The following is a 27,258-nucleotide window of genomic DNA, read 5'->3' on the forward strand; positions in this document are numbered from 1 at the left end:
CTGTGTCAATATTGACAAAAAGATCAAGGTATGAAGCAGTCCTTCTAGAACCCGTAGTATCCATTATTTCAAGTTCAATGGGATATATGATTATAAATTATACCACGCTCGAACAGACGTACTCTAACCTTGTTCCGCGCCGGCTCGCTCCCGTTAGTCATCGAGACTGGCAGGTACACCAGGCCGCATACAGCACTAGAACATAGACTTCGTAAAGTTTGTTCCTTAAATAGTGTAGAAACTGTGTGAACAAAAAATTCTTTTAAATTGCTCTTTATATGATCACATTAGGTTTGAATTGTTGTTGGAATATTCAAAATTTATTGACAATTTCTCAAAGTTAAATGATGATGTCAAACTTGTTAAAGTAATGAAATGTTTTGATATTCAAAAATGTTTAAGCAAAATAAATAACTTAAAACTTAAAATATATATTTTATTCTTTTTTATTTATTTCCATACTTTTTTTAAACAACATTCATTTAAAATTTTTATTTTTTGCTCAAGTATATATGCTTTTAAATGCATAAACATGTTTTAACTTTTTCGATGATAATTTTATGAATTTTACCGTGAAACTATATTAATATGTACATAACTTGTGTTAAGTGTCTCATAGGTCAAATATATGACTGGGTATTGGTTGTTTTATTGAATACTGTGATTTATAAATATTTGTCAATCAATACGTGACACTATAATAAAATTATTATTTATTTATTATTATTATTTATATGATAATTATAACATTAAGTTGCTATAATATTTGTTTTAGCCGTATTTATTGCAAACTATCCATAAAAAAAATCATGATCACCAATTTGACTAATGTTTTCTTGATGAGAATTCAATAGAATATCAATGAAACAAAATAAGGTAAGAAAAAGGTAGGGTAGCCATAATGGAAAAAAATATATTTCTGAAAAGGGGTTAATAATTTGAATTGGCGGGAATACATTGCGCCAATTCTAAAAGTAACGTCGAAAGATGTTAGGCCGGTTTAGGCGATATTCTTATAAACAATTCAGTTCCCGTTATTTTATGTTTTGTGGTTTGTTTGTTTTCAGCTTTACTAAATGCACATTAATGTATACATGATGGTACTTATGTTTAAGTTATAAAAAACACAATATAAAAGTGGTGGGAGGAAAACAATGCATTTTGCATACGAATGTGTCTAAGATAATTTCAATAAAGGTTACTAAGAGTGTTAATGTTTTGAACAGAAATTCTTCTTGAAAAAGCTTACATAATTAAATGAACAGCGATATTAAAGTAACAAAAAATATAAACATTGCCAATAACAACAGTTAAATGTCTTACGATTTATATCATAGTATGCTGAATTCCTTTGAACATAAGCTCTAGTTAAATAAAGGCAACAGTATTATACCGCTGTTCAAAAGTCATAAATCGATTAAGAAAAAACAAACTCAGGTTACAAACTAAAACCGAGGAAAACCGATTTCTGAAAGACAAGACAGAATTTAAATTTTCAATATAATTACAGTATTTTTTTCAAAACAATTATCGTGTAACATTCATATCTAATTGTTTTGAAGCAAAAGTGAACTTATCGAAGAGTTTCTCATAATATCAAATTTAAATAATGTTCTTTATGGTATTTATTTCTTCAGGTGTAAACACGGGTAAGAGAAAATAATTATATTGGTACATTACAGAAAACGTGTGTACATAACAAAATGTACATTCTTGAAATACATGTGAATACTAGATGTTAATGTCACTTTGTGCTTTTGGTTTGACACAATTCCTCTACAATACCTAACAATATGTTGTTATTTTACATTATAACATTGATCCAACTTCACCTGTTTGTCAAGGGACATTAACTGTAAAAGAAACAGAGCATTTATCCGTTTTGTTGGATTTTATTTTTCTCTCTCTATCTGCTTTTGGACATTATGTATTTTCACTCATAAGACGGGAAAAAAATTCTACAAAAAGTTGTAACATATTTTTTCGAAATTGGAATGAATTATACAGAAAAGGGGAGAAAAGAATAAAGTCTCAAATAATTCTATGAATTTCAGTGTTATCTATTTTCTGGGAACAGTTCAACTGTCAAAATATATGTTCCCAATTCTTTTTCTTTCACACTTTAATATTTATCAATTAATTTTGAAATCGAATGTATATAAATATCAACAACAAAAATAACAGAAACAGCACAGATTCGTCATGAATTATACGCGGTGATTGAAAATACAATCGACACTCCAAAATACATTTCTGATAAATTTAGAATAATATTCAAATACAAAAAATAGAGTTGCAAAAGTTGAAAAAACGGGTCAGATTTATGAGAAAATTGAGTTTTATTGAAGTACCCATGCATTTTGTATGGGGAAATTTAACATAATACGGCCAAAGTCACGTGATGTCGTACTTAGTTTGATATGACCACGTTTATGATATGAAAACAGTTTCCTTTTTCGCTGCAAATCAACCTATCAAATTATCTCTCAATCGGCTCAAAGGGCTAACTTTCATAAACGTTTTCAGCTCTCGGACACAGCGATGTCATAAACCGCTGAAGATTCCAAACTGTTGTGCTTGTATATGCGCATAAACTATAGAGTGATTTTTCTTGAATGTAGGGCTCGTGGTGCTCAGCCTTTGGCCTATAATTGGGAGAATTGTCAACTTCTTCGTCTGTTTATCATTTGGATATTTCGCCATGGCGTTTTACGTTTTTCTTCGACTAAGTCGTATTGATATCCCCTTGGTATCTTCCACTTTGTTTTTATATAAAATTTCTTTTTTATTTTCTTTTAAAGACTAACGTTTATACCTAAACAGAAACATCATAACCATATGTTTCATTTATTTTTACAGGAAGCACCTTGTGCGTGATACAACTACAGCTTTATGGTGCGCAAATAAGGGAATGTCTGAGTCTGAAATAGTTGAGCTCTTGGATGTATGTATACATTGACAAATACCAAAAAAATGTTTAAATTAAATTGTTTTAAGTGATTTGTTATTACTTGATGCCATCTGAAATTGTGCGTTTGTGCTTATCCACCATTGAGGTAATTGTGTTGTAAAAACTGTTTCATTCTATTTTGTAGTAAATTTTAAGATTTTTGTTCTCACTGGCGATGATTTTTTTCTTTTAAACTTGCAAACTGATGAAAAAGTTAAGATGTTAATGATAGAAACAATCAGAAAGTAGCAACCATGTTTTGTAATATTGAGATAAACATTCTGTCAATTTTCATCAATTTTGTTTTGTTTTTGGCTTTTATTTAGAAAACAATAAAAGAATGATAGGAACTGTAAAAGTAAAAACAATACCATCTTCAAATAAGTCAACAAAGCTGAAGTTGTCACTCGTCTTCTTCTTGGAGTTTTTGCCTTGAGATGACGGTTTCTACTAATTTTTCGTTCTTGCTCTTCATCTTGAAAACTAAAATATATATTAATAGAAACGTTAAAAGCAGAACTGATCGACAAGACAAGATTTACAAATAAATCTTATTCCCAGTTAATCCCTGATACAATAGAGTAAATGCCCTTATATGACAATATGTACTTTTGTGTTATTGACTATTATTTTATATGTTTTAGGTTACAAGTGCTGTGTGGTCACCATTCTACCTATCACTTTATGAAAATCTGGTCAATCGGAATGGATTGCTGAATTTCTTTCATGACCATCTTAGACAAGCCGTCGAAAAGAAATACTTGTCTGATGCCGAGGCTAAAAGAAATGGATACCTACGTCTAGCTAATTTCTTTGTTTCAAAAGAAACAAGTAACAGGACAGTATGTATCTTATGAATACATATCGTATATATGATTGTATGTTTTTATTTTGGATTTTGTTAGAATGTGCATTTAGTTAGTCGTAGCTACGCCTATATGCTTAACTTTGTTTCTGCCTTTTAGAAAAGTATTTTCATATGTTTATTTTAATCATTTTAATCATTCCAAACAGGTTGTAAATACCTTTTTGAACTCGTATATTATTTTGTAATTTTCTTTGATTTCCTTATCATTTTTCCAACAATTGTAAATATGCAATACACCTCTGTGTATTCACTTATTTTCCTGTGTTTAAATTTCTGTGAAACGTGGAAAATTTGGATATTCCTTGATATTTTATTTCATGGGTTTGCCGTGTATGCATACAAGCCTATAGAAAAATGTTACATTTATGAATTAACTGTTTACTCGTACATAGGATATGCCAACAAGATTGGTATACCACGAATAATAAAGATTACACTGTATTTTTAAAATTTTCTTTCAGGTTGAAGAACTGCCGTTCCTTTTAACTAGAGCCAATGAATTCGACAGACTTAAAACTACAGTATCGGATCTAGATGTATTCTATCGGCTTTCAGACAATGAAGATGGCATTTTTGAGTTGGTTAAAGCATGGAAGACGGTAAATATTGAACTTAAATAAAACAGTTGAACATCAGTTAGTATTTATTGTTGACTTGCTTCTTAATTAATAAGAATTGATTTGAAACGCTTGATTGCTTGATATTTTGAAAAGGTAGGTTTTCCAATGTGACCTAATTGGACAACCGTTTTGTACTGATATGAAACAAGTTGCCAGCAAACTGACTTCCTATTATCAAGGAAGACATAATAAGGATGTAAGGTAATTCTATTTCCTATATTTTAGTAAAAGTTTGAATCTCATGTACTCCATCAATCTTAAATTAAAGACCTAACCTAACTTTTTATGACAAGTATCCTAGTCATTTTCGTGATATTGATATATTTTTTGGACGAATTCTACTAAACTATGACAAATGTTAGAACGACATTATTCTTTTTGTCAATTTCACATTTTCTGTTGTAAAATACCCTCTGTCAAATCTTTTGAAATTTGCATCTTAATATGTAAGTATATAGGTTACACGTGTGTATATTCGCATTTTACAGACTTCGTTTTAAGACTACGAAGCAGACACACAAACTGTGCCGTCAAGTTTATGATAAAACAATTACTGAAATCTACACATCACAAGTTTTAAAATCACCATTAAGATTTGTCTGAGGTTTATACCTTAAGCAGACATGCTTTTGCAGTCTGGACACTTCAGAAACCAGAACAGTAGTCTGTATATTTCCAAGCTGTTGCCAATCTCCGTTTGCTTAAATTTGACAGAGCAAGTATTTTCATGGCGAATAATGCATAGCTTGAAACCAGTCGACGCACCGGGCATATTTTTAGCTCACCTGGCCCGAAGGGCCAAGTGACCTTTTCTCATCACTTTGCGTCCGTCGTCGTCGTCGTCTGTTAACTTTTACAAAAATCTTCTCCTCTGAAACTACTGGGCCAAATTTAACCAAACTTGGTCACAATCATCATTAGGGTATCTAGTTTAAAAAAAGCTGGCCGCCATGGCTAGAAATAGAACATAGGGGTAAAATGTAGATTTTGGATTATATCTCTGAAACCAAAGCATTTAGAGCAAATCTGACATGGGGTAAAAAAATTTTATCAGGTGAAGATCTATCTGCCATGAAATGTTCAGATGATCGGACAGCCCGTTGTTGGGTTGATGCCCCTGAATTGGTAAGTTTAAGGAAATTTTGCTGTTTTTGGTTATTATCTTGAATATTATAATAGATAGAGATAAACTGTATGTTTGGACCACACAGTAAATCAAAACAAAGTCAAGTATGCGTATCAAATCAGTTCTTTAATGTCGTTGTATACGATACGATTCTCTGCAAATACATAAATTATAAATCATAAATAACAGTGAAACTAAATTCCGTTAATCATAAAATAATATACAGTGCATTAATTACTTCTCAATCATAATAAAATATAAAGAAACATGTTTTCTGATAAAAGTACAAAGTTTGCACAAATGATTAAATCAATATTTTTCATTTACGGAACATTGTTACAATTCTTGCTAAAGAAATGAATAATAAAGTCCGATTAAATATATTCTTACCGATTATGCTCTCTTATAAAAGTCATCTTGTGTGTCCAAATGAAATCCAAATAATAAACTGCCGTAAACAAATTGAAATAACATTCCTATGAAAACATAACATAAACATAAAGACGGACGGACGGCAAATACAGCAAATATATTTAGCGCCATAAACGTCAATAATTACATATAAAAAATAGCTTTTACAAAAAGCTTACCTATAGATTAAATAGTGGCAGCCAAGTGACGATGTATACACTATTAGTGCTTATATATAAATGTATCTTTTACCAAATATTCAAAATAAAAATATAAATAAATATATTTCTTACACTCCTCACCATGAAATTCTACAATTTCATAAAAGAAAATATTAACACGCACACAAACAAAATATATATACAATCTATAAATATGAACCTTCTAGTAAACAGTTTTGTTATTGGTCTTACTAATTCTGATTTGTAAGTTTTGACAACATAGCTATGTACATGCCCATCCCGACCCACTTTAACCTCGGTAACTCTGCCTAACGGCCATTGTCCTCTTTGTACATTAACCTCAGCTACTAGTACGATATCGCCTTTTCGTATATCAGTGTTCGATCTTTGCCATTTTGGGCGCATCTGCAATGTTGGAAGATACTCGCGAATCCATCTTCTCCAGAACACGTTTGCGAGATATTGGACCTGTTTCCACCATCGTCTAGCATAAATATCTGTATTTTTGAAGATACCACCAGGAATACAGGAATTTGACTTCATTAATAGTAACATATTTGGTATGAGTACAGATGAGTCGTTGGGATCATCGCTCACTGGCGTAATAGGTCTGTCATTCAAATTTTTTTCAACCTCAGCCATCAACGTTAAAAACTGTTCATCATTTAGAAGCTGTTCCTTTACTAACGCTTTCAAAATTGTACGAGTGGACCGAATTAAACGCTCCCATGAACCACCCATGTGACTTGCTAAAGGTGGATTAAAATGCCATTCAATCTCCTGTTGTAACATGTGTCTTCCAATTTTTGATTGGTTCCATTCTTTAATTGATTTACGTAGTTCACTGTCTCCGCTTACAAGATTAGTTCCATTGTCGCTGTACATCTTTTTTGGTACACCTCTTCGGCTTATAAAGCGTTGAAAAGCGGATAAAAACGACTCCATTGTTAAGGTGTGGGTCACTTCTAGATGATCGCCGTGATGTATTTCTAATGTAGCCCAACACTATAGTCGAGTCTGTCCAGAAGGTAACGTTATCAATCTTTATTTCAAGTTCACCATTTAGGATTTGGTATAAGCGGCATGCAGTGACAGCTCCTGATAATTCAAGTCTTGATATTGACATCTGTTTAATTGGTGCTAGTCGTGCCTTTCCTATGACTAAAGAGCAAGTAATTTTGTCATTTACATCAACTAGTCTCAGATAGGCACACGCCCCATAACCAAGTTCTGATCCATCGCTGAAAAGGTGCAATTGAGCGTTCTTAATGTGTTGAAATTCTTTTGGTCGAAAACAGCGATTCACAGACAAACTTTCAATACAGGGTAGACTCGTTAACCAATTTTTTCCTTCGTCACAGTAATGTTGTGGAATTTGTTCATCCCATCCAAGCTTCAATCGGCACAAGTTCTGTACAATTGCTTTTGCTCGCAGAGTAACTGGTGACACAAGTCCGAGAGGATCAAATATTGAACTTACAATGGACAATATACCACGTCTAGTTAACGGTTTATCTGTTAACTTTACTTTAAATCTGATTTTATCTTCATTAACATCCCAGATTACACATAGGGCCTTATCGTTCGGCAGCACATCTCCAGGGCTAAGATTTACTACAGCAGGAGCAAGTTCAGACTCCGGTATAGCTTTTAATACATCTCTACTATTACTGAGCCATTTTGTTAGTCGGTAGCCACCCATTTTCATTAGTGACTGTAAGTCAATTGCCAGTTTAATAGCTTCCTGCTCCGATGACACAGACTTCAGGAAATCGTCAACATAAAATGTTTTTCTCTACTGTAGTAGATACTTCCAGATCAAAAAGATGGGAATTATCTCTTGCTGTCCGTTTTAATGCATATCCTTCACAACTGGGTGACGATGTAGCACCAAACAAATGTACCTGCATGCAATAACTTCTGGGTTTCTGGTTTAAGTCACCGTCAGGCCACCATAGAAAACGCAAGGCATCACAGTCCTCCTCTTGAACACGAACTTGATGGAATATAGCTTCGATGTCGGCTGCTAAACTGTTCATGAGATCAGGTCTTTGTAAAAGTTTTACTGTTGAGTGATATTCCTTGATATTTAGCTGCGCAGTCAAAAACTATCCGTACTTTTCCTTGTTTGTTTACATTCGTGACAGGATGATGAGGTAGGTACCACATTCGTTTTGATTCGGAGTCGATGTTTGACACTTCTTTCGCATAACCCTTTTCTATATATTCATTTACAGTGGTCGTGTACATCTTATGTAATGTGTCGTCACGTTCCAACTTACGTTTCAGCTGCTGTAAACGGGCTTGTGCCATAGCTATATTATTTGTTAACGAAATGTTTTTGTCCCGTCAAGGCAGTGCTAGTTTGTAATGTCCATCCTCATAAGTAATGGACGATTCCATAATGTCCAAAGCTTGTTTGTCTTCTACTGACATCCAATTCTTGTCATCGCTCTTGTTATCGTTAAAGTCAGTTGACCACATACGTTCCAGTTGTCTCTGTAACAGAGCATCTCTTGACTCTTCAAAATGTACGTTTATAACGTTTGATGTAGAAGTATTTCTAATAGGTCCGCGAATTGCCCACCCGAGGCGTGATCGAATTGCATAGGGTTGTTTACCTGTACCGGATCTTACTTACAACGGTATATGAGCTTCAGGTGAGTCAGTACCAATCAGCAACATTACATCATTGGCGTCAATTTTCGGAATATCAATATCAGCTAAATATGCTAGTTTTCTAATGTCGACGTTTTCAGCTGCTGAGCGGGTGGATATCGGAAGCTTTTTCAGTGACCATACTTTTTGTAACGATACGTCTTCATTGCCATCGATGGGTCTTACCTGTAAGTCGACTTATTGGCCGTGAATCGTACTACCGGACGCGCTTACTGTAGACATATGAAATGTGACTGGTCTGGTGGCGAGATTTGGTTTTTTCAATAGCCGCTCATCACACAAAGTTTTATCCGCACCATCGTCTAATAAGGAATATATTTTAATAAAATATAAAGAAACTTGTTTTTCTGATAAAAGTACAGTTTGCACAAATGATTAAATCAATATTATTCATTTACGGAACATTGTTACAATTCTTGCTAAAGAAATGAATAATAAAGTCGGATTATGCTCTCTTATAAAAGTCATCTTGTGTGTCCAAATGAAATCCAAATAATAAACTGCCGTAAACAAATTGAAATAACATTCCTAGGAAAACATAACGTCATAAGACGGACGGCAAATACAGCAAATATATTTAGCGCCATAAACGTCAATAATTACATATAAAAAATAGCTTTTACAAAAAGCTTACCTATAGATTAAATAGTGGCAGCCAAGTGACGATGTATACACTATAAGTGCTTATATATAAATGTATCTTTTACCAAATATTCAAAATAAGAATATAAATAAATATAATTCTGACACTGTAAACAGCAATTATGTTCAGCAAAGTAAGATCTACAAATAAGTTTACTTTACCAAAATGGTCAGTTGACCCCTTAAGGAGTTATTGCCCTTTATAGTAAATTTTTAACAATTTTTCGTAAATATTTGTTATCTTTTACAAAAATCTTCTCCTCTGAAACTATAAAGACAAATTTAACCAAACTTGTCCACAATCATTATTAGGGTATCTTCTTTAAAAAATGTGTCTGATGACCCTGCCCACAAACCAAGATGGCCGACATGGCTAAAAATAGTACATATGGTAAAATGTAGTTTTTGGCTCATATTTCTGAAACCAAAACATTAAGAGCAAATCTTACAGGATAAAATTGTTCATTAGGTCAAGATCTATATGCCCTGAAATTTTCAGACCAATCAGGCAACCCGTTGTTGAGTTGCTGCCCCTGAATTGGTAATTTTAAGGAAATTTGGCAGCTTTTGGTTATCATCTTGAATATTATTATAGATAGAGATAAACTGTAAACAGCAATAATGTACAGCAAAGTAAGACCTACAAATAAGTCAACATGATAAAAAGGTCAATTGACCCCTTAAGGAATTATTGCCCTTTATCGTCAATATTTAACAATTTTCCATAAATTTTGTAAATTTCCATAAATTTTGTAAATTTTCATAAATTTTGTAAATTTTTACAAAATGTTTTCCACTGTAACTACTGGGCCGAGTTCATTATAGATAGAGATAATTATAAGCAGCAAGAATGTTCAGTAAAATAATATCTACAAACACATCACCATCACCAAAACACAATTTAGTCATTAATCCATCTGTGTCTTTTGTTTAATATGCACAATGACCAAGGTGAGCGACACAGGCTCTTTAGAGCCTCTAGTTTATATGTTACACTGTACCTACAGTTGAATGTAATGTTAACTACAAAGTATAATGGAGGCATATTTTAGATTCATTCAGACAATGATGTTTTACACAGTATTCACCATAACGATCATATCTATTTGTAGCTTGGCGGATTTGCATTGTCAGGAGAGGCATACATGTCTGCTTTAGCAAAGGTTCCAAAGAGTGTAATAATGGAAAATGTTCCTTATTACTGCAAACTGTACAGGTAATTGAAAAAAAACTTTTGAGATACTCAATCAGATTCAAATTCATTTGAATCACATTTGATAAGGTGATATATGTTATATGATGAATATGTACAAACACAATGAAAGTCCTTCCTTAGTGGTTTAATATGCAAGTATATCATAACAAAATGACGTAAAAGATACATGGAAGTTTGACATTGCCCATTCCAAACATTGTCCATTTGTTACTGTTATGTAACTAGGAATCAAACTGTATAACTTATTCATGTTATTCAAATGGTACGATATTTTGATTAAAAACATAATATCAGATATATACAGTATAACCTTACAAAAGATTTGAAAATTCGTTGAGCATTTAATATCGTGGTTCACCTGTACTCTCGAAGTCCACGAAAATTGGTGTCCGACGAATAAATATAATTCTACAGTACATAAGAGTAATACCAATGTTTATTAGGAATGAAAAAAGATGGAGATTGATAGAACAAATTTTATTAACAGAACGGTTCATTCTTTTTTTCTGTGTGAAGCCATTAACACCTTTAATTAAATCAGAAAGATATCAACATTGAAATCCGAATATAGTTATCAAAGGTACCAGAATTATAATTTAATACGCCAGACGCGCGTTCTGTCTACATCAGACTCATCAGTGACGCTCAGATAAAAAAAGTTATAAAGCCAAACAAGTACCAAGTTGAAGAGAATTGAGGACCCAAAATTCTAAAAAGTTGTGCCAAATACGGCTAAGGTAATCTATTCCTGGGATAAGAAAATCCTTAGTTTTTCGAAAAAATTAAAGTTTTGTAACAGGAAATTTATAAAAATGACCATATCATTGATATTCATGTAAAAACCGAAGTGCTGGCTACGGGGTTAGTGATACCATCGGGGACGAAACGTCCACCAGTAGCGGCATCGACCCAGTGGTGAAAATAGTTATCAAAGGTACCAGGATAATAATTTAATACGCCAGACGCGCGTTTCGTCTACATGACTCATCAGTGACGCTCAAATAAAAAAAGTTGTAAAGCCAAACCAGTACAAAGTTGAAAAGCATTAAGGACTAATCTATTCTTGGGGTAAGAAAATCCTTAGTTTTTCGAAAGTTTTGTAACAGGAAATATGTCATTGTATTGTTCATTAAACTACATTATCTTATGTTTATCATAACTATATAAGCATATTTATGTATTGTCAGAAATCTTGGAAAGTTTTTCCTAAAACTAGGATTAATGGAAGCAGCCAAGACTGTATACAAGACTTTGATAAAGCAACTGGAGATGAACTTCGGGGAATCACATGGAACTATTGTATACGACCCTTTTAGTCAGAGTTGGGAATATCGCTGTAAACATCCTGATGTCATTACGGTAATTTCAGCGTCGTAGAGAATAGACATTTACAATTGTAATAATTTGTTTACTTTTATTAGTTGTATAATTCAATAAAAAGTAAAATAATCAAAATACCAAACTCCTGGGAAAATCCTTAAGAAAGTCCGAATGTCTAAATCAAATGTTCAAACACATCAAACCAAACGACAACAACTGTCACACTCCTGACCTCGAACAGACATTTTACTGTGTGGAAATTTACGGATCATACCTGGTTCCATAGCTTCCCAAACCTCTCAACTGCATGACAGTCGCACAAAGAGGTTCTTCGCCTGTTTATTTTTTTTACGCTCTTCCTTTTTGTCGAGCCTTCGACTTTAGTCGAAAAAGCGAGACTAAGCGATCCTACATTCCGTCGTCGTCGGCGTCGTCCACGAATATTCACTCTGTGGTTAAAGTTTTTGAAATTTTAATAACTTTCATAAACTATACTGGATTTCTACCAAACTTGGATAGAAGCTTGTTTATGATCATAAGATAGTATCCAGAAGTAAATTTTGTAAAAATAAAATTCCATTTTTACCGTATTTTACTTATAAATGGACTAAGTTTTTTCTGCGGGGAAACATTACATTCACTCTGTGGTTAAAGTTTTTAGAATTTTAATAACTTTCTTAAACTATCTTGGGTTTGTACCAAACTTGGACAGAAGCTTGTTTATGATCATAAGATAGTATCCAGAAGAAAATTTTGTAAAAAAATAAATCTATTTTTTCCGTATTTTACTTTTAAATGGACTTAGTTTTTCTGCGGGGAAACATTACATTCACTCTGTGGTTAAAGTTTTTAAAATTTTAATAACTTTCTTAAACTATGCTGGGTTTGTACCAAACTTGGACAGAAGCTTATTTATGATCATAAAATAGTATCCAGAAGTAAATTTTTTAAAAAGATAAATCAATTTTTTCCGTATTTTACTTTTAAATGGACTTTGATTTCTTCCAGTTAACATTACATACAGTTTGCAGCTAAAGTTTTTAAAACATTTTTTAGATTCATAAACTATCCTGGAATTTTACCAAACTTGGACAGAAGCTTCTTACAATTAAAAGATAGTATCAAGAGGAATATTTTTATTGAGTTTTTCCTCATTTTTGTTGAGCCTGCAATTTACAGCAAAAGTAGGCGAGACACTGGGTTCCGCGGAACCCTTACACATTTTTTGTCTACTATACCATCCACCCAAGTGTGGCCTTTATTCTTATTTTGAATGTACATGTCTTATTTAATTAAAGACGCTGTGAAATAACAGCCATATGTTTTTGTTGTTTCAGGGATTACATGATCTAGGAACTGTGTATCGTCAACTAGGAGAATATGACAAAGCTGTTACAGTGTACAATGATGCAATAAATAGACAAAACAGAATTCGGTCTCCAAGTCAGAAGCTGCAGGTATGATTAATTGCCATTTTTATAACTGAGAGGGAGATATGGGTTATACATCTAAAAGACAGCAATCTGGCAATGTAAGGAACAGAATTAATCCCAAACACATATTGTTGGCAACGAGCAAAACATCAATTTTACTAATGATACTATCGCAAGTACAATTAAATAATAGTTATCAAAGGTACCAGTATTATTATTTAGAACGTCAGACGCGCGTTTCGTCTACATAAAACTCATCAGCGACGCTCATTTCGAAATAGTTATAAAGCCAATAAATGCCAATACAGATTTATTTATAAAAATTTAAAACAACACGTTTAATAATTTCATGTGTCCATAGAGCAGCCTGTAGCATGATGTCCATAAAAGTGTTTAAATGATAATATTTAGTTTGATATATAATTTCAAAATCGCTGTTGGTTTAAAAACAACGTTTAACAACCAGCTTTTGTGTTTCTTGTGAGACATGTCTTTCATAAAAATGTTATTTCAACAAATATGAACATATATCCTACTAGTTAGTTCTGAAATACATTTTGGCAACAGCAGCATTTGCATTTTTCATAAAACCAGTAAATGAAGAATAATTGTATTATACATTGTTATAGTATGAGTATGATGTTCCTTTGCTTTGATATAATTTTGTTTTATTTGTTTTTAATATCTATTAGTTGTGTGAAGGACTCCTTGGCTTGTCGACCGTTTACATTCACAAGGAAGACATGTTTGAAGCTAAGATATTAATGACAAGAGCGTTGGAGCTAGCAACATTTGTTCTTGGAAAGAAGCATCATTTTGTAGCTGCTATTTTGACAAAGGCAAGATACAATTAATTGCCATATTATTTAATACACATACAAATGGCATGTTCAATAAATATTAGATCTTTTGGTTTAGATATTCTTGGTTAGTTCATAGAGTCCTGTGAATAAATTTTTAATTTAGATGATTTATTTCCGTTGTATTGTACAGTGTTAGTAAGTTTTTAAAACAACTTGTATTTTAAGTACTACGAATGAATCGATTTTAGATGGTTTGATTTCTATATAATTATACTTAGAAATTTCCAATTCGCCACAAGCCACTTTGCAGGGTTTATACAATAGTTGTATGAGTCGTTTTGTAGATTATCATCCATCAAGATCCTTCAAAATTGACATTTTTTGCATGGCATATGCTTGTATCAGCAATATAGATTTGTAAATAGTCTGTGCAATAGTTTTATTTGAACTGACGATTACCGCTATATATACCTACACCTATTTTTGTATCTATATATTTTTTTAATGATGTTAAAATTTAGTGAGATCATCAGCCTAATCCTCCTGTTGCTATTTCTTTTCAGCTTGGACAGTTGTCTTACAAACAAGGTCGTGTAGATGAGGCACTTGCCTATTACATGCAGGATTTGAAGGTCACGAGGAGTGAAGTTGGTACCAATCATCCACGCACGGCTGTCGTATTAAATGAGATTGGACTTGTATATGATGATAAGAATGACGTCATGGCAGGACAATTATATGAAGCAGCTTTGTCCATTATTCTAGAAACATACGGCAATAATTATTTAGGAACAGGATCAATACGGTTTGTAATAATTTGTTTCGTTAATATTTTGTAGAAATCAATGTGTAAAAGATATTACCAAACACTATAGCAATCTAGGTCCATAACACAAAGGCTGAACCTTATTACTGTTCACTTGATCCAAGGAAACTATTGAACCATAGTTTCGGAGTGGTAAAGTTAAAGTCAGTCTATTGGAAGTACTGCAGACATCATCACGAGTTAGTTGACCATTATGGAATATTTGCGCCAGGGATGATAATTTCAAGACATGAACTGATTTACTTGTTGTACAGTTAGCCACAATCATGTTTTCTTTTTCTTGATTTTGACTACCGAATAACAGTAATCGCCAAATGTGTGCTTACCACGTGCCAACAGTGGAAAAATTATTTGCTTTTCCTTCCGAAACAGATGAGATGACCCAAGTTGTTAGTGGGGTGTGGATTGTCTATTAGTATATATGTAGGTTTTTTTTTAATTATTTGTCTTTTCATTGTCCTTTAATTTTTATCGAGTTTTCGACTTTTGACGAGCTTTCGACTTTTGTCGAAAAAGTGAGACAAAGCGATCCTAAACCTCCATCGTCGGCGGCGTCCCCAAATATTTAATCTGGTTAAAGTTTTTGAAATTTTATTAACTTTCTTAAACTATCCTGGATGTCTATCCAACTTGGACAGAAGCTTGCTGATGATCATAAGATAGTATCAAGAAGTAAATTTTGTAAAAGCAAAAATCTGTTTATCCGTATTTTACTTATAAAAGGACTAGTTTTTCTAAATGATTTGAGCGTCATTGATGAGTCTCATGTAGACGAAACGCGCGTCTGGCGTATTAAATTATAATCCTGGTACCTTTGAAAACTATGTACACCACTGGGTCGATGACATTGCAGGTGGACGTTTCGTCACCGAACTCAGTAGTCAGCACTTAGATGTCGATATGAATATCAAGTATATGGTCATTTTTAAAAATATCCTGTTTACAAAACTTCGAATTTTTCGAAAAACAAAGGATTTTTTTTTTATCCCAGGAGTAGATTACATTAGCCGTATTTGGCACAACGTTTTGGAAATTTGGTCCTCAAGCTTTTCAACTTTGTACTTGTTTGGTTATTTAACTGTTTTGATCTGAGCGTCACTGATGAGTCTTATGCAGACTAGACGCGCGTTTAGCGTATTGAATTTTAATCCTGGTACCTTTGATAATTATTTTCTGCCAGAATCTGTGGTTAAAGTATTTAAAATTTGAATCACTTTCTTAAACTATCCTGGATTTCTACTAAACTTTGACAGAATTTTGGTTTTGAACAAAAACTAGTATCTAGAACAAAATATTGTTAAATTTGTTTTCCTGTTTTTCTATATTTTACTTAGTTTCTCTTCCAGTTAAGGTGGTATGGGTGTCTAAATTAAAAATGATAGAACTTATTCATACTTTGCCAAAACGCAAAAGTAGGCGTGACACTGGGTTCCACAGAACCCTTACGAATTTTGTTTAAGCCATTGCATGGTCAAATAATTATTGAATTTTTAGTTTTTAAATGTCCCCTTGGTCTGTGCTACATCTTTTTATCTCAACACTGCAATCCTACAGAAGACCCTGTTTATTTTATGTAATACATTATAATGATATCATTAAAAAAACTATTTAAGAGAAAAAAAACTTTAACCATAAAATTGACGTTGAACACATGTGCTTTTAGAAACGTGTGAAATGTTCGCCGCTTAATGATAAATGTTATACAGATTCAAGACTAACGTTGTTTTAATCAATGCCCTGTGGTTCTGATGGTTAGTGACTGGTAAACAAATCGCATTGCTTTTTATTGTTATGTTTTTATCAATATTCTAGTATATGAAGTTGCTAATGAAGTATCGATATAAATGTAGGCGCTCATGTTGTGTGATATTGTTGCAGGTACAATCTAGGAGCTTTCTATTTTGGAACCAACCATTTTGAGAAGGCAAGATTTCAGTTTACAGAGTCGTACAAGATCCATGAGATGTTCCTAGGAGACAATCATCCAGATACAGTTGCTGTGAAAGAGGCACTAAATACTGTCTCAGCAATGATAAAAACGAAATAGGATTGGATGCGATTTTTATGACATTGTATAAAGTTAAACAGCAAATAAACGGAAAGGAATACAGCTAAATGTATGAAATGTTTATGATTTTGATAGCTAATATGATACCAAAGACTTCTTTTATTTTATATTTAATCATTAAGACAATTCAAATTACAAATGTATTATTTGATGTTCTCTCTATCTAATTAATATTTGCTCAAAACACAAATATGGGTTAAAATCATCATCCAAGGGCAATTGTTCCTTTAAGAAATTTTGAATTTATGTTACATGTGAAATGTAAAAATTAATGTAAAATGTAAAATACTGATATGTTAATTATTTTAGAAAGTACAGTGTGGAATATAAGAAGATCTATGAAATTATGTGGTTTTTTTTGTCTATACATTGATGAAACTTAAATACTCAACCATGTAGCATTATTAAAACTGGATTTTTTTTAAAATACTTCAGTTCCCCATATTTAATCTATGCTTTATCATTGCTATAGAATCATTTAACTACTGTTTAAAATTGCAAGACATAATGTTTTCTCATTCTTCTTATACGAGGTTCTGGATTGGAGGAGTTGTCTACATTTATCTTTATTCTTTACACTTTTTCATTTTCTGTTCTTTCTCCATTTTGACAAATACGATTACTATTCATTATATTTGGCACCTAATTATTCTCTATTATTCATAGGTGTATTATTCTCTGTTTCTTATTTGTGTTACCCATTATTCTGAAGGTGTTGTCCTTTTTCTCTATATTGTAAAACCCCATCTAGAACTTATGGAATAAAGCAAACTTAAGAAACCATGTTAAGATTGATGTAATATTTTGTATTAATATATTATAGTTATTATCTGTTTTATTAGTTTGATAGTGTTTACTCTTATTATGATTTTTTAAACAAATTTATTTTTGCAATAATTTAACAAATTTCCTACATTTACTAATGGGAAAGCAACCAAATATCCTACATATATTTATAATTACTTTTTTTAATGTTAATCTCCAGTGTTGTAATATTTTGCATAATATGATATACATTTTGAATTTTTTATAAAGCTTTTGAAATGAGCGATGAAGTTTTCCATTAGTTTGTATGCCTTCTTATGAAAATTTGTATTCTTATAGTAAATACTGTTAGATAAATGTGATATTTAATGATAACGATGGTGATGGCATTAAGCGTACATGTACTTCTGTCCTTTGTTTTATACAAGGGTGTTTGTATCAGTGGACATAGATAGGGATAAAATTGGCTTTATATACATTTGAGAAATTACTACCAAAATGTTAAGAATGTGGAAACTTCATGCAAACAAAATACAAGAGTTTTATTATTTCTGGGAATATAGTATGAATATAGTATGAAAGATAAGTGTACAAAACGCCTTTTATCATTTCTTTCATTTGCAATATGTCTTTGTGGGCCTTATAAGCAATGAATTGAACAAAACATATTTTTCTAAATAGAGCAGTTGCAAAACAAACAATCAAATGAAATACTTCATAATAAGAAATGTGATTATATACTCTAGTGAATTTGATATGTGATTATTTTGATATTTTTGTTATCCGACCCAATGGATATTGTTATTACTTTGAAGCATTTGTCGTTTGCGTTAGGGAACGACCATTTAACTTCAGGGGAGTTATTGTTTGTTCCTAAAAATATATTCTGATCCCCAATTTGATGAAACAAATGTTGTCGCCAAGCAGATGACAAAAAAAAACAATCTTAATCCACTTTCCCATACTTTATAGTGTTAAATTTTGAAAAAGAATTAATTTGGTTTATGGCATCGAAAAACTTTGAAAAAAAATGTTCGTGAAATTTTTGTTTTGACAAAGAAAAATACCATAGACAGGCCCATACCAAGAATGGGGTTCAATACATACTCAACTTTTAACAGTAACGATTCAAACAGAACGTCAACTTCACAAACAGTCCTTATTTATTTTCAAAGGGGTCGTACGAACCCTTCGATTCCCCAGGCTACGGGTGTTATCGATCCCCCTGAAAGTTTAATTGTTGATCCCTTTTATGTTAATTTCGTTTCAGGAATTTTGCAGGATTTTTTTTCTATCTTGATTTGTAATTTTTTTTTTGTATCTGCGGAATACATATTTTACACCTATTTACTGTTTATGGGGATTACAGCAAGTGTGTTGGCCTGAGATACCGACTCTTACTCGAGGCGGAGCCGAGGGCAATACCTAATAAACAAACTTGCTTTTACTATCATAACCGATCTTTGAGTGATTTATTATACCGAGCAAAACAACTTGCTTAAAATGCGAAAATTGTAACTAGTTCTAAAGGATATGATTCATTGATATGCATGAAGTTGTAGATTTTGTAAGAGCAGCGATAGGCATATATTCAAGTCTCTAATATTTTTGTATTATTTTTTAATAAACTATGATACTCACATTTATGGTTATTCTATTTGGAATCATAATATATATGTATGTTTACATTCTTTTTTATTTATTTTTCTGTTATTTCTGTATTCTTTCAATAAATACTCTAGTGATGCATGTGTAGTAGTTGCGCCTTCTCAGTATAAATATTTAGTGTTATGAAGGTAAACTAATGAAAACATCTCGGTATGTGTTTTTGCGTTATGTGAACGAAGTTTATAAGTTTAAATGTATACATAAGTATCTCTGTCTGTCTTTTTGAAATGATGTGGTTGTTGTATAGTGTAGTGTTTCGGGTCTTTTGATAAAACATTTTGTAGGAACTGTTAATAACAATGTTCAAGTCACTATTAATGACGTTGCCTGTCGGATTGTACTTGAATGGGAAATCAGCAATCAGCACAGGTACAATCAGGAGGTATATCGTCAATAATAAGATCCGGCAACACATCTTTGTTATCGAAAATTTTGGTCACATTTGGTTTGTTATGGATATAAGAGATTATCAGTAGACTTATCTTGAAAGTAGTAAGGCATTTTCGAGTAAACTGAATTATAATGAATTATGTATAAACTCATCATAGATACCAGGACTAACTTTAGTATTTACGCCAGACATGCGTTTCGTCTACAACAGACTCATCAGTGACGCTCGAATCCCAAAAAATTCAAGTGAAAAAAAAAGTACGAAGTTGCAGAGCTTTGAGGACCAAAACTCCTAAAAGTTTTGCCAAATACAGCTATGGTAATCTATACCTGAGGTAGAAAAGCCTTAGTATTTCAAAAATTCAAATTTTTTGTAAACAGTTAATTTATAAATATTACCATATCAATGATTCATGTCAGCATAGAAGTGCTGACTACTGGGCTAGTGATACCCTCGGGGAATTAAAACTCTACCAGCAGTGGAATCGACCCAGTGCTTGTTAATAAATTCCTCATAGATACCTGGACTTAATTTAGTATTTACGCCAGACAAGCGTTTCGTCTACAAAAGACTTATCAGTGACGCTCAAATCCAAAAAAAGTTAAATAGGCCAAATAAAGCACGAAGTTGAAGAGCTCTGAGGACCAAAATTCCTAACAGTTTTACCAAATACAGCTATGGTAATCTATTCCTGAGGTAAAAAAGTCTTTGTATTTCAAAAAGTCAAAAGTTTTGTAAACAGTTAATTAATAAATATTACCATATCAATGATAATTCATGTCGGCACAGAAGTGCTGACTACTGGGCTGGTGATACCATCGAGGAATTAAAACTCCACCAGCAGTGGCATTGACCCAGTGGTTGTAAATAAGTTCATCATAGATACTAGACTAAATTTACTAGTATTGCCCGAATTTATGGCATCGAGACATTTGTAGGAAAAAGTCATGAATAGAAACATCACTGCAAGAAGGTAATGTATAATGGCGATGACCATGACTGCGTCTATAATAGAAAAATTGAAAAAATTTCACCACATTCTACGAGATACACAAACGACTAGATAGAGTGCCTAGTTAACCATTTTTGCCGAGCCTTAGACTTTAGTCGAAAAAGCGAGCCATAGCGATCCTACATTCCGACGTCGTTGTTGTCGTCGTCGGCGGCGTCCACAAATATTCACTCTGTGGTTAAAGTTTTTGAAATTTTAATAACTTTCTTAAACTATCCTGGGTTTGTACCAAACTTGGACAGAAGCTTGTTTATGATCATAAGATAGTATCCAGAAGAAAATTTTGTATAAAAAAATAATTCGTTTTTTCCGTATTTTACTTTTAAATGGACTTCCTTTTTTTATATAAATAAGGCCGTTGGTTTTCTCGTTTGAATTGTTTTACATTGTCATATCGGGGCCTTTTATAGCTGACTATGTGCTTATTGTTGAAGGTCGTATGGTGACCTATAGTTGTTAATGTCTGTGTTATTTTGGTCTCTTGTGGACAGTTGTCTCATTGGCAATCATACCACATCTTCTGTTTTATATTTTAGATATTCTGCCAGGAAACAACATATTCACTCTGTGGTTAAAGTTTTTAAAATTTTGTAACTTTCTTATACTGTTTTGGATTTGTACCAAACTTCGACAGAAGCTTGTTGATGATCAAAAGCAAGTATTTAGAAGGAAATTTTGTTAAAATTTTGTACCTGTGTATCTGTATTGTACTTATAAATGGACTTAGTATTTCTTCCAGTTAACATTACATACAGTCTGCAGCTAAAGTTTTTTAAACATTTATTAGATTCATAAACTATCCTGGATTTTTACCAAACTTGGACAGAAGCTTCTTAATAAAAGTATCAGGAAGAATATTTTTATTGATTTTTTTCGTCATTTTTGTTGAGCCTACGATTAACAGCAAGAGTAGGCGAGACACTGGGTTCCTCGGAACTCTTTTGAATTTTTGTCATTGCAACCATTATGGTGTTGCAATTTCCAATTCTTCAATCCATCTAGAAACAGTACATATATCGGTCACTCTGCAATGCAATTTGGTGCCAGGATATCTCAGTAGCATGAGTTCGAATCCCGGCGAGAGAAGAACAAAAAATTTACTGACGCATATTTACAGATCTACCCTTTTTGGGATGATGTTTAGATGAAATATATAATAAAAATATGTGCGTGTTCCTGAATCCAGTAGTCTTACTTATGTCTCAGGAAAACTAACAAGATGAGGATTGTATATTTGTTCGATAATTATTGTTTCATGGACATAATTTCTATGGTGCATATAATATATTATTGGTTAGATAATACATGGGCATGTGTTATGAATAATTAAAGTCCGATGCACACACCAGAGCGTTTGGTTCACTCATAGGAAACTTACAAAGTTTAATCCTTTAATGTATGTCAATCTCTTTCATTAGAACGTTAAGAACAAAACTGACAACAATAACACTTATTGTCAATCGCGTAAAAGTTCATTATAATTATAAAAAAACAGGTATATGCGATGCAGACTAGTAAATAGCTATTGGCTCTCTTGTTTACAAAATATAACGATATATGGCATATATAGGCATGACACGTGATAGGTGTACATGTATGAGTAAGAAATTCATCATGATTATATTAATATATGTTTAACCCCGTCGCAAGTCAGGAGCCTCTGGCCTTTGTTGGTCTTGTGTTATTTTTAATTTTAGTTTTCTTATGATTTGGAGTTAAGTATGACGTTTATTTTCACTGAACTAGTATATATATATTTTTTAGGGGCCAGCTGAAGGACGCCCCCGGGTGTGAGAATTTCTCGCTGCATTGAAAACCTATTGGTGACCTTCTGCTGTTGTCTGTTCTATGGTCGGGTTGTTGTCTCTTTGACACATTCCCCATTTCCATTTTGAATTTTATAAGTCATTAATATGCAATGAATGAATTTTACATACAAACATATAAAACATGGAGATGAGGTTTTATTGCAAATGATACAACTAGCCATCGGAGTTCAAATGAAGTAGATGTAAGCAATTATAGACAACCGTACGGCCTTCAAAAATGACTAGAGCCCATACCGTATATCCAGCTATAAAAGGCCCCGAAATCAAAATTTTAAACATTTCAAGATAGAAAACTAACGGCCTAATATATAAAAAAACGATTCAAGTTTATCAAATATGAACCAACGACAACACTGAAGTAGCAGCTTCTGACTTCGAACAGGTATATCAATAATGTGGCGGAGGTTAATCATGTTTGAAGGTTCAAACCCTCCCCTAACCTGGGATAGTAGTGTAACCGTATAATATAATAACAAACAATTACAATCAGTTGATAAAGGCTTATAAGAGGGACGAAATATTCCAGAGGGACAGTCAAACTCATAAATCGAAAATAAACTGACAACGAACCCCACCAAAAACTAGGGGTGATCTCAGGTGCTCCGGAAGGGTAGGCAGATCCTGCTCCACATGTGGCACCCGTCGTTCATATTTAGTTAATTCATTAGTTAGATACAAAGTAGAAATACATCTAATAAAAACACAGACCGGACAAAGCAGGATACTTATTCATCCATCACAACAATGTAGATACAAAGCATCTAGATCTGTGAGTTCTCACAGTTATTTGACAGCTAGTTCAAAGCCAAAAACAACTAATAAAAAACTATGTATCTAAGACTAAAGTATCAATCAGAACACATCAGAGATCAAGTGCATTAAGTTGAGATGTGTCATTATATATATATATAAGGGAACGACCATTTAACTTCAAAGGGGTGGGGGCGCTACAGTTGTTTCCCAAAAAAATATTCGGATCCCCAATTTGACGAAAAAAATATTCTAAACTCAGATTTACCCTTTACCTTAAACTGTTAAATCTTGGGAAAAAAATTGTTGGTAGCGTCGAAAAACTTAATAAAACACAATTCTGACACAGAGAAAAAACCCAACCCTTTTTTTCTGTATGTTAACGAAAGGTACGGGAATGTATTTTTTGAGTAACCTCTTACAATGTGTCAATACACTTGGCAAAACTGATGATTTGAAGTACCAGCCTAGTTTGAACATTTGATTTGAATTTTACCAAATCGAAAAGAGTTCAATTGATTGGACTGGACTGTACTAAACTGGACTGTTCTCGATTTATTTTTTTTATTTAATTCCATTAGTTAATTTGAGCAGCCAGAGCAACAAACAACTTGTGGTCTTAGAGTCTTGGTTAGTCATTTGATCATTAATTTATTTTTCGGTCTTTGACAATAATAAGAAATTTTATTGGATGAGAATGGAATCAAGTATATATAATGCATCCATGTATCTTATAAATTATTCGGTGGGAGAGTCAAACTCTTAGGGGAGTATAACCATTTAACTTCAAGCGGGAGTTATCAGTGGCGGATCCAGAAATTTTCATTAGTTGGGGCCCATTGACTGCCTATGAGGGGGATGTTCCAGTCATGCTCCAGTCACTCTCCCATACCATTTCCTGCACCCTAAATCCGCCTCCGGATATATATTTTTTTTGTCTGAGTCAAACAATTTATTTTTTAATCTGCTATCAATCACTGAAAATCTGCCTTTAGATTACTTTTATTTTGTCATCTTCTTAACCACAATAATCTTTTCATTTTTTTTTCTAAAATAATATCTTTATTGCACTTTTCTTTGCTGTTGTGACAAATTTTCATTTTATTAATTGTTCATCGAAATATTATTTTACGAAAATAGATTCCATTTTACATCTGTTATATTTGTTTACCTTATTTTTCTCTCTTTACCTGTGAAAACGGACTCGGAACGGATGCGTAATAATTTTGGATTTGATGTTATAGGATAGATACGACAAACACAATGGTGTAACAATGTACGTACTATATACATTATAATACAATATACAACTGTATCGTTTACTCAATTTGTAACAGTTATTGTAGATACATGTATTGAACAACACAGGACAAATTGCGTTTAATTTAAACCTTATCTTTTGAGCTTCAATTTTGACTTGTTTACGTTTGGTTGTCATATATATTTCTGTACCTGTGTAATTATGTTCAGTGTATTGAAAATATTTATTTTTTCTATATTTAGAAGTATATTTTTTTACTGTCACTTTGTTTACGAATTAAATATCATAGTAATAGTACGACGCAAAACAAAATATCTCAAGACAAAAAGGTTAAATTCTATGACGATTATTGATTTAATATACCCGTTTAAATATAGCATTGCAATTAACAAGACAAGTACCCACAGGTTAAGTTCAATCAATATAACGGTAAATATATTTACAAAAATAAACAATTGTAAAAGCAAATCTATGAACAATTCAAGTTTTTCTTTATAGAACAAATATCATGATCAGTTACCCAAGTAAAAGGTTGTTTTTTTTTTATTCCGAAATGTATTCAATATTGATTAAATTCTTGAATTGTGTGAACAAATAACTCCGAAATATTATATTTAAACTGACAATTCAAGGACATATAAGAGAAGAGAAATATTGAAGTATTTCAATTTCAGTTCAACTGATGTTTGAATCAAATCTATGATCTTTAAAAGAAGGTTCGGCCTAATACATATATTTCCCAATACAATAATTGATTTTAGATGTTACACCAAATTATTTATCAGTTTGCGTTACATGTGATAATTGGGAATAGTTACCGGCATTATCGCTCGTAAAGTGATACATATCAAGTGTTTAAAATTTATTCACATGTTATGCTTGAAATGGCAAAAACAGAAAATTCTCTAAAAGATGAAAATTTGTAAACTGAATTACCAACAAGTTATTTGTCTATGAAAACCTTGAAAAATGGCAATTGTTTAGGCTATAAACTGTTCTTATAACCACAATCAAAATTTATTCCATGTTTTGTAAATTTAAGCCATTTTCTAGAAAAGTACTCCAATAGGAAATATCCAATTGAGGGATTTTTACTCATGTGGAAGATTGCCGACAGCCTATTCAATGTGAGGAGCTTTCCCTAGTCACTTTCCCGGTTTCCATGGATACGCCACTAGCGGTATGAAGACCCTTGTGACTGGGTAATAGAAATATTGTCAATGTTTGTCTTCTGCTGACTGGCAGTGAAATCCTTGTCAAATGTTGGTGTTCGTTTTGCTGTGCGGGATGTATAAATACGCAGCAACGTCCGGTCTGAATGGAAACTTTAAATCCGGTCCATAGTGTAGACTTCAAGTTACAAACACTTGTAAAAACACTATCATGGGTCTGTAGGTGGCCTATTGTAATTGCAAAGGTCTGTAAGTTTTTCCGACAATCATCCTGGTCGGCCTCTATTACAGGACCTACATTTGTACCTATTGGACCTACCTATTGTATTTATTGTTTAAGCATCGATCACACCTTAATAGCACGAACGCACGCCTAACGGATGAAAATAAAAGTTGTCCGTTGACAAAATTGTTATCCGCTGGGAGTCCGTTGATGTATTGACCAAATAAAACGAACTCGTAACGAATGCATAACGGACACGCAACGGATATGCAACGTACTAGAAACGGAAACGTACCGGACAGAACGGATGTCGAACGTACATCCAACGGACGAGTACCGCATAAAACGGACCTCTAACGGAAGCTTACCGGATAAAACGGATGAACAAGATATACGGAAAAATTAAAATCGACAATATGTATAATAAGACATGTAAATCGCATTAATATCCAAAATGTTTCTGTGTAACTGGTTTTTGGTTTGTTCTTTAAAGTGCCACCAAATGGCAGTGTCTGACCTGACTAAGAGCTGCTGGATTGTGAAGACATGCCTCTACTCGATTTTGAATAATAAGAATTCATGAACCTTAAGATATCTAATTGGCACTTCTGACGCGAAATTTTCAATTGAAATTTATCCGTTTCAAATCCGTTCATCATCCGTTTTATCCGTTATACGTCCGGTAGAAGTCCGTTTCTCATTCGTTCAACATCCGTTTTATCAGTTAGACGTCCGTTAGAAGTCCGTTGGTGAATTTATCTGCCAGACCCTCAACGGATGTATAACGGACACGTAACGGATACAAAACGGACACGAAACGGACGAGTACCGTACAAAACGGACGCCTACCGGACGTTCAACGGACATTTCATCCGTTGGGCGTCCGTTTAAAGTTTTGAACATGCTCAAAATTTTCCAACGGACAGAACGGACGTCGACGGATAAAACGTACGCTAAACGGACATGTAACGGATATGGACGGACGTCTAACGGACATGAACGGATTGAAAAAAAGTTATCCGTTAGGCATCTGTTCGAGCTAT

At 32.9% G+C, this 27,258-nt stretch overlaps 2 protein-coding genes across 6 annotated transcripts in view; both read left to right on the forward strand.

Moving 5' to 3' along the window:
• LOC143079297 (uncharacterized) overlaps positions 1-19,656 on the forward strand; it is a 73,351-nt gene extending 53,695 nt beyond the window's left edge. For all 3 annotated transcript variants that reach the window (XM_076254555.1, XM_076254557.1, XM_076254556.1), the window contains 9 exons: positions 2,860-2,944; positions 3,595-3,792; positions 4,280-4,417; positions 10,591-10,694; positions 11,882-12,053; positions 13,352-13,471; positions 14,140-14,286; positions 14,814-15,055; positions 16,955-19,656. In XM_076254555.1, coding sequence (XP_076110670.1) covers positions 2,860-2,944; positions 3,595-3,792; positions 4,280-4,417; positions 10,591-10,694; positions 11,882-12,053; positions 13,352-13,471; positions 14,140-14,286; positions 14,814-15,055; positions 16,955-17,123 — 1,375 coding nt within the window. In that variant the 3' untranslated portion in view covers positions 17,124-19,656. The remainder of the gene's footprint in view (positions 1-2,859; positions 2,945-3,594; positions 3,793-4,279; positions 4,418-10,590; positions 10,695-11,881; positions 12,054-13,351; positions 13,472-14,139; positions 14,287-14,813; positions 15,056-16,954) is intronic.
• A 5,095-nt stretch (positions 19,657-24,751) lies between these two features.
• Positions 24,752-27,258, forward strand: part of LOC143079299 (uncharacterized) — a 41,307-nt gene continuing 38,800 nt past the window's right edge. The window contains exon 1 of one of the 3 annotated variants that reach the window (XM_076254558.1): positions 24,752-24,835. The gene's annotated coding sequence lies outside the window, so the exon portion shown is untranslated. Of the gene's footprint in view, positions 24,836-25,203; positions 25,228-25,862; positions 26,023-27,258 lie in introns of those variants that run through there. The other 2 variants (XM_076254561.1, XM_076254559.1) reach the window with 2 other exon arrangements.

The sequence above is a fragment of the Mytilus galloprovincialis genome, chromosome 6, assembly GCF_965363235.1.
Source record: "Mytilus galloprovincialis chromosome 6, xbMytGall1.hap1.1, whole genome shotgun sequence".
NCBI lineage: Eukaryota > Metazoa > Mollusca > Bivalvia > Mytilida > Mytilidae > Mytilus > Mytilus galloprovincialis.